At 34.4% G+C, this 8,794-nt stretch overlaps 2 protein-coding genes across 4 annotated transcripts; one reads left to right on the top strand and one right to left on the bottom strand.

The window, feature by feature from the left end:
- Positions 1–965: 965 nt before the first annotated feature.
- LOC112706963 (outer envelope protein 39, chloroplastic) lies at positions 966–4,460 on the bottom strand. 2 transcript variants are annotated; one of them, XR_003155931.3, is made up of 11 exons: positions 4,172–4,460; positions 4,004–4,070; positions 3,883–3,918; positions 3,590–3,734; positions 3,242–3,400; positions 3,023–3,093; positions 2,855–2,933; positions 2,632–2,747; positions 2,370–2,517; positions 2,178–2,286; positions 966–1,577 (listed from the first exon to the last, which is right to left on the bottom strand). XR_003155931.3 is itself a non-coding variant. In XM_025758503.2 (11 exons), the coding sequence occupies exons 1-11, from the start codon at positions 4,203–4,205 to the stop codon at positions 1,420–1,422; spliced, it is 1,083 nt and encodes a 360-aa protein (XP_025614288.1). In that variant the 5' UTR covers positions 4,206–4,460; the 3' UTR covers positions 966–1,419. The 2 variants fall into 2 exon arrangements, 1 of the variants encoding a protein (XP_025614288.1); XM_025758503.2 differs by having other exon boundaries at positions 2,178–2,247.
- Positions 4,460–8,101, top strand: LOC112706962 (tRNA-specific adenosine deaminase TAD3). Of its 2 annotated transcripts, none has more exons than XR_003155930.3 (9): positions 4,460–4,755; positions 4,863–4,914; positions 5,085–5,158; positions 5,249–5,370; positions 5,839–5,921; positions 6,035–6,131; positions 6,318–6,779; positions 7,218–7,426; positions 7,664–8,101. XR_003155930.3 is itself a non-coding variant. In XM_025758502.3 (9 exons), exons 1-9 carry the CDS (start codon positions 4,488–4,490, stop codon positions 7,854–7,856), a joined length of 1,467 nt encoding a protein of 488 aa, XP_025614287.1. In that variant the 3' UTR covers positions 7,857–8,101. The 2 variants fall into 2 exon arrangements, 1 of the variants encoding a protein (XP_025614287.1); XM_025758502.3 differs by having other exon boundaries at positions 4,488–4,755; positions 7,218–7,333.
- The last annotated feature ends 693 nt before the right edge of the window (positions 8,102–8,794 follow it).

The following is an 8,794-nucleotide window of genomic DNA, read 5'->3' as shown; positions in this document are numbered from 1 at the left end:
ATTGTTACCATTACTTTCGGAATAATTTATTTATAAATGATTAAATTGAAGGCAGATGATTCACGTACAGGCAGCGGTACAGCAGAACCTTTCTGGCTTCGAATCTTGTTTGTTTTGTTGGAATCTCCATTTATGAATAAACAAACATTGGTAATCACAATATTATGAACTCTGAATTGATGAGGCACATTTTTTTTTCTTTTAATGGGAGAGCTGAATTTTATTATCAAAGATCTAGTTACTACAAGATAAAAATATTAACTCTGCAGATACGATCTTGCTTAAACAAATATTTAATTTTAGTTAATACCCTAATTTCTATTATTTTGCAGTAAGTTTTGTATTTTTCTTTTGCTTCAGCCAGGTGAGATACCTTTCTTAATGGGCCAGAGGTCTTGGTCCATTAAAGATTTTATAGGCCCAATGAAATCCTAATGTATTAAAGGGCCCAAAAAAATATAAGAGAAAAACCCAAAACAATCCCTAACAATTACCTCAAAAGACAACGAGGTCCATGACAAAAAAATACCCAACCCTACTCCTGAGATTTACTTTTATGGGAGTGATTAGTCCCTGTACCAAAAAAATCAGTCAAAAAAAAGACCAGGAGCCGGGTTAGGTGTTTTTTTTTTTCTTGGAGGCCTCGTTGTCCTTTCGAGATAATTGTCAGAGGCCGGGTGGGGTATTCACTCAAAATATAAATAGAAGTAAGTCACTGAATTTTTGTTGGTTGATAAAATGGTTCTGTAACAATGTCACTATGTTGGTTGATAAAATGGTTCTGTAACAATGTCACTACTAATCATTTTTTGGTGTCATTTCAGATGTTGGTTATAGCCATATGATTGCATGAATTATGAAAGACTATAAAACTACTACAAACTCCTTTTTTTTGTTGCCACCTTAATTAACTAAAATTGTAACTAAATTACAAAATATCTACAAGATCTGAGGGTTAATTCATGTATAAGAATATGATTCTATCTACCATTAGCTTGAGAGCAATTTACAGTAAATAATATGTACTCATTTATCCAAAACCAAATTAAAAAACATGCCATGAGAATTTCAACTATCATGAATTGTGTGAAAAAGAATGAAAAATATACTTCTAAGCTAGAAATATACTCCTTCAGGTTCCAAATAACTATCAACTTGGACAAAGTGGCAAATTAGTTAATAAATGAAATCTGGATATACTGTGTTCATTGAATTTCTATTGCGCCAATTTTGTCTGAGCCAACAGTTATTTAGAACCAGAAGGAATATTATTGGAGTTCATAAAACCGATGATACCGAGAATCGACAACAAAATATTGCAGCTTCTGTGTCTTCAACAATCCATCTTCCATAGGAAATGATGAGAAATGAGAAATGAGAAATGAGAAATGACCAGTGGAAAAAAAGAATGTATGGATCTCATGAAGCAAGGTTGCTGAGGCCAAAATAGAGAGTTCTCTGCTGAAATGCATTTATGGCATAATCGACTTGAAAGTGGCCGAACTGTGACTTGAATCGAAGTCCATATCCCACGCCAACACCAGATCCTGGTTTACCCTGTCTCAATGCTGGATTTCCTGAATTTCCAAGAGATCAATGCTATGAGAGCAAGTTCAAAATCCAGTAAGGCATCATCACAAAGAAACCAAAAACGACAAACTAAATCCAAAATGGAAACCTCTCGACAACACACGCCAAAGGAGTGTGTTAAAAAGAAAAAAAAAAACTAAATTCACGATAACTAATTTAGACATGAATGGAACTTATATGTATTAGCTTGCACAATTTAGACATGAAATCACAAGTAGAATAACATGGCAAAAGCCTGGAATAACTCTCCTGCCACATAAAAATGTATGACTTTGAGTTCACATGTCAAATTATGGATGACTTGCTTTTTTTATGCCTTGTAGTTGCTATTCCATGAACCTCTTCAAGCCAATCTTTTTCTTTTTCCTCCTCCTAGATCAAATGTCGCTTTATTATGTATTATATCAATCATGTGACTAGGACATAAAAGGTTACTTTACTTTCATATTTCATTCTCATTTTTTATTTGGCATGTAGATGTAGTAAGCAAGATAAATACGATGAAAGAACTCTATCTCATTCTCAAGTCAAGAACGTGTATCAACAAGCGGACAAATAGACCTATTCTCAGCAGAATGACAACTCACCCGGTACAAGATGACCAGAGCGCAAGTCTGTTCCACAGTCCATAAAAATGGCACCTTCTAACATCTTGTTCTACAGTAAAGATGACCTCAAGGGGTTTAGTTCTAGGCGCTTCAATTTAACAATAAATAGGAGAAATGCATAAGATACGCATGTGAATGAGTATAAGAGTTGCTTATAAGGCTATTGCTTACCAAAGGGAGTGTTAGTTCACTATTAGCCACCAGACAAGATCTCCCAGACCCTACTGCTCCTTCACCATACCCTCGTACACTCCCAATCCCTCCAATGGAAAATGCTTGGTAAGGAGCCATGTCACCAACAATTGAACCACCTGTAAGTCTGTCAGAAGAAATGGTAAACAGGATATCCAGAATTCTTGTTGAAATTAGGACTCATAGTGTAGGAAAGACATGAAATAGTAAAATATACTATTAAAATGTCATAATTACCAACCTTGTTAACAGAAATGCTGGTCCAAGTTTGATTCCTTTAGAAGCAACAAATTTAAATCGATTAAAGATTAGCCACTTGGAAAGAACTGGAATGCCTTGCTCTATTTGAAGATTAAACTGAAACAGACAAGCATCTGGTCAGCCAAACAAATACACAACAATATCTTTGTAATCAATCGTATATAGATAGTAAGCAAACTGCAGATAAGAATCGATTGTATTACATGGAAAAAGCTGCGATCATTTGCCTTCGTATATCGAGACTCTTGCTTTAACACTACCATACTGTCATGTGTACTACCACTGCAAGCAATGTATATCATAAGGTCAAAATCAGTCCAACAATAGGAGAAATGAAATACTAGTTACTAGAATGTAGAATCCATGATTACCTGCAAGTCAAAGGCAACCCATCATGATCTCTACTTATCGAGTGACCATCATCGTTCAATGGACGGACATGCTACAAGATGGTTTATCATAATTAGTTTCCAATTCAACATTCTCTATTACCGAAATCAAAGAGTAATGCAACCTAAGGGAACTCAATCAACTCATGCTACTGAGCTTTAATAACATGAATGAAAGATTCACAAAAAACCTAGCTGAACCTCAAACTTTATACTGGTTGAACTGCTCCATTTCGTACTTGCAGGTTCCTTCAAGTCCAGCCCAACCGATAATCTAGACAAATTTACACCTCCACTTCCAGAGCGGGAGAAATTGTTTATAGGTATACCATGGATACCAATCTCAGGTGAAAGAGAATGCTGAAGATGCAAAGGGCGACAACAAATAAAATTTAGAATATGCTATAACAATTTTCATCTAATTTAGTAGATTTCACATATTAACTAACTTAAAAGTTCCATTTTAGAAACTAAGCTTATTTTACAGCATGGCCTTGCATCCTTTCTCATACCATAAATAAAATTAAAGTTAATGAAAGAAAGACCAACCTGTAACACAAAAGATTGTTGAGCAAGCCATTTTGGTCGTGGCCTTCTATAGGCAACTAAGATATTTGAATCATATAAACCCTTGTCCCACGAAACATCAAGCTTCTCACTCCCACCAAATAAGTTTGGGTGCTTGATGCAGAGACTAATCACACAAAAAAAAGTTAACAAAACAAATAAATAAATTGAACCACTCATTAAACAAATAAGGGACAGCCATATACTAAATCCGATGCATAACTCAAATGTCATCATCTTTATAACACAGAAAGCATACTGAATGAAATTCTTACCTCCCAATAACCAACGAAAGAGGACTGTCAGAACTCCTATCAGGTAAAGAAAAAAAGGGTTTTCAAATAAAACCGCTTTCATAAATTGTATACAAAATTAATAATTTGATCAGAAACAAACCTAAGGGTAGGGAGCATCAAAGAAGCGCAAAGCTTGTGAGAAAAATCAACATGAACGTCAATCTTTGCTGCAAAAACCATTCAAATGCAGAACAAAAAGAAACACTAATCAGTTAAAAGAGTAAACTTTCCAATTTAGGGCAGATGTATAATCTTCGGAAGTTCGAACCTTTGCCAGCATGGATGCTCTTCTGAGCTCCCATCGCGTTACATATGCATCAACCATTAAATTTCGCACTAAAAAATTTATGTTACCACATCAAGTTTGAACAAAAAAAGAAACGAAGAAAAAGGCAACGTTTGAGACAAGAATGCGGCGTCGTTTTGCAATTTCTGAATTTTGGGGAAGAAGAGGATTAGAGGAAGAAGAAAGAAGAAGGCGTTCTTTGCTTCCAACCTCTGTTATCCCTTTTGCTTCTCCACACTCCACCACTGAACGCCACAAGCATTGCACATGATACGCACGTGACACCCACTCAATATTAATGGGCCTCGTCAAAAATCAACTGGGCTTTATCCAAAAAAGTGAAGCCCATGAAAGGGAAGTGGTTGTAGCCGTAGCCACAAGCAGAGTAGCGCCACCGCCACTCTCTGACTCCTCGAACCGGAGAATTCTCTGGCATCAGGGGTTACCAGAAACGAGTAGACACGTGGCAATAGGAGAGAAGAGGATGATGAACAAGCAATTTGACACGTGCGAGATTGTGCATATTCCAGAGAAGGAACCGCATGACCTTCATAACCAACCCACTGGTGAAGTTGATCGAAACCCTATTTGATTTTTTGGTTCCCTCTCTTTTTGAAGCTCAAAGTTTGGTGCTTTGATTTTGGTGTGTGTGTGTTTTTTTTTTCCTGTGCAGAGTTTGTTTTTGCTTCAGCTATTGACCCACAGAATGCAAACCACATTGTTAGGTTAGCACCTCTTAAAGCATACTAGCATTTTGGTTTTGGTTTGCTTGTTTGGAAGCTTGAATTTTGAATTTTGTTGCTTCTATCAATAAAAGTGTGGATTTTTTTTATGCATGTGGAGTTGTGTGCTTTGTAAACTAACCTGTTGGGAGATGTTTGAATTTCATTGTTAGGCGTCTGAATCAAATAGCACCGTTAGAAAATCTCCGGCATGTCAAACGAATTCAGAAGAAAGTACTAGAAAGAGGTATGGTGGTATTTCATGTTTTATAATTGCTTTATTCTTCGTTGTTGTGTGAAGTGAGTGGCTTGTGGTGACACTTAGAATATTTGACAGGACAAGTACAGTTATCAGTGATCTTGTGTGCAGCATCTGAAGGTGACAATCAATTGGATAGTGTGCCGCCTGCTCTCCAGGAATTGATTAGTTCCTTTCAGTTGAGTCCTTTTATCACAAAAGTGGGTGTTCTTTTATTTTGTTATATTTATTTTTTCTCTTTTCCTAGTTAATACTTGCTCATATTATGCTTTGCTCTTTGGTTATTTGTATGATGATATCAATTTCAGATGGTTTTTTTTTTTAACCTGAGTTTTATATTCAGGTAGTAGCATTTTGTTCTCCCTTTTTTAGTATTCTATAACTTGCTAACTAAATCACAAAATGTAAAAGAAAGGGATAATCCTCAACATTTGAAATCAATTATATGAATGAAGTTTTAGTTTTATCATGTTTGATAACTGCAAGCTCCAGGACATACTTTATTTGGTGGCTATCACATATTTTTTCAGATACACTATTAATGAAGAGATGTTTTGATTAATTGAAGATATTGTTGAGAGTTTTGGTCAGAATCCCATGGATTCTTCATTCTTGTTCATTTTACATCAGTTAGTTTGTACAATAAACTTGGATTTAATTGTTATTAGGTCTGCAAATATGCTGCAACATCAAAAGAAGAGTGGCAAGAGCAATGTAAAATTTGGCCAACATCATATCATCCAAGGACTTAGTAGGCTTTATGTTCTTATTCTACAGTTCTTCATTTATCATAGTGCGAAATCCTGTCTTATATGAGAATAAACTGATTTCTTCTTTGTGTTTGCTTGGCATTTTGAATTACAGTAATATTGATGGTATTACTGGGTTTAGCGACGAAAACTCAGAATGCATTTTTAAGTTTATGCAATCAGCTATGGAGTTGGCAACTTCTGATGGCGTGGTAAATATGCATTTTTCCCCCTGTTCATATATTTGTACTCAAGAAATAATGTACTTGCACCTGGCTGTACTGGCTTAACTTCAGTTTCTTTTCTCTCTGATAATTTTTTACCACATAATTGGTTGAGCTATTCTTAGTAATGTCTAGCTTTTCTGTTAATATTTACCCAAAATTCAATCTGTTTAGGTAGTCAATGCTGCAGTCATAGTGGATCCTTCAGCTAAGCAAATAATTTCAAGGGCACGCGATCAGGTTTTTGCTTGGAGCACTAACAAAGAAAACAGTAGCATCGACTCCAGTTGCAATAGAAAGTCAGAATTCTCTAGTTCTGATGTTATTTCCAATAACTTTGCGACACATGAGTCATTTCAAGTAAATGAATCAAACAACCAACTCAAACAACCATATACAGGTGTTGCATGTTTATATCCTTGGCAATGGGCTAAGCAGCAATTGCATTCACAGAGTTCATATTATTGCCACCCTTTGCGGCATGCTGCCATGGTGGCTGTAGAATCATCGGCTGCCAGGGATAGATATCTTTTCCCCAGCGAGGAAAATAATGGAGAAAAACCTTTGGAACTGGATCACGAGAATCCTTCTTCTACTAGCTCTCCCGCAAAGAGACAGAAAACTGTTTGTACTACTGTAAGTACACCTGTATCTATATCTGGTACTATATCTATTTAAAAACCAAATATAGCTGCCAATCTTTATGAAGTGTTAACTATTTGAAATATCCAAAACAATAAGAACATCTTTACTTGAGCAGTAAGATTTTTTATTTTCATCACACTTGCCTTATGACCTTAATGAACTGTGGAATTTGAAGATTAAGTATTATATCAAGTTGGCAATTCGTTTGGATAGGTGATATACCACAGACACAGATTGCCATGGAGGCAGAACCATGCATTTACTTGAAACTTATATAAATTTGTCATTTGTCTATAATCTAGACCGTAGTGAGGCATCTCATACCAACCTCAACATTGATAATATGAAAATATGCATTACATATGCATTGTCATTAGCTTGATCATTTTTTGAAAGAAGTATTTAGGTATTGCATTATGGAATTTTCAGGTTGAGAATGATGATGATCAATTGAAAGCTCGAAATCAGAGTTCCAATCAGCTGTTAGAACGACCTTACTTGTGCACTGGATATGACATCTATCTTGTTTGGGAACCATGCACAATGTAAGCTTATAAACAAGATCATGTTCTACCTTTGAACCACGTCTGTCACTTTCTTGAGATTGTTTGAAGAAGTAGTTGTTCTTATTTGCTCAGGCATGTAATTTGTCAAATATAGATTTCCACCATTGATTGAATACATTGTTAATGAATTTCTAGAAATTCATAGAGGCTAGCACTATAGTATATTCTCCCGTTTATGTTGAATACCCTTTGCATCATAGAAATGAGAGAAACTCTAGGATTCACCTTTTGGCGAGTTTCAGTTTCTGATGGTTGAAACACGCCTTATGGTTCGTTTTTCTGACACATTCGCTGCCACTGTTATGTCAGGTGTGCTATGGCCCTAGCCCATCAAAGAATCAGGAGGATATTCTATGCTTTCCCTAACCGGAACGCCGGCGCACTGGGAAGTGTTCACAGATTACAAGGAGAGAAGAGTTTAAATCATCATTATGCTGTTTTCAGGGTTTTGTTACCTGAAGAAGCCCTCCATAAATGTCATACTGAAGTCCCTCAGACATAGATCATGTAATGGAATAGTGAAGACATGATTATGACCTACCTTCAAATTATCATGTTGTACGTCCTTTTTCCTGAGCATTTTTTAAGGTTTTGATCGTTGTTCTATTTGAGAATGAATTATTTGAGCTAATTACCGTTCTGTTACACTCTCTGGACATTTTGGTGTAGTGTAAATTTTTGCAAATGACAGCTTAATGTAGTGATTATACTAATTAAAACATGATTAATCATTAGACTTTTGAAATAGCTCTTGGAATTCATACAATTTATTGGTTAGAATTAACGCTTAAATTATATTTCTCATAAAAGCACTGTATAAATAATAACATTTTTTTAAAGAAAATAAAAAATGAGTATATATATATATATATACCCTCTACCAAAAAAAGTATTATTAATAAATCTCATTTCGCTATTTTTTATGGGTTTTTTAGAATTTATTTAAAAAAATAATATAAACAAAGCAAAAGTCATATTAAACAAAATAAAAACTTCAAAATACCGTTTTTGTAATAATAACGTTTAAAATACAGTTTGTGTTCTGGTTATGATGGAGAGCTGCGTCCTTTTCACTACCTATACTGTTTGCTTCAGTGGTTGAGTCAGTTTTTTCTTCCCCCTCTTTGGACCAATAACAAATTTAACTTTTTAGCCTTTAGTAACGTATAAAATCCACGGAAAATAATCAAATCTTCGGTGGTATGACTTAATGATACTGAAAATAAAATATACAAATTAATAATATAAAAATTAGTATTTTATATTTTATTTGATAATAAATTATATAAAAATGGTAATAAATAAAATATAATTTATAATTTTATATTAATAAATTATAAATTATATATTAAAAAATATTAAAAAAAGTAAATTTTATATATTATTTATCTATTAATTATTAATTTTTTATTTATATCTTATATTAAAATTATATATAAA

Source organism: Arachis hypogaea, chromosome 8 (genome assembly GCF_003086295.3).
Source record: "Arachis hypogaea cultivar Tifrunner chromosome 8, arahy.Tifrunner.gnm2.J5K5, whole genome shotgun sequence".
Taxonomy (NCBI): domain Eukaryota; kingdom Viridiplantae; phylum Streptophyta; class Magnoliopsida; order Fabales; family Fabaceae; genus Arachis; species Arachis hypogaea.
The sequence above is the reverse complement of the archived record's forward strand: the minus strand, read 5'-3'. Positions and strand labels throughout refer to the sequence as shown.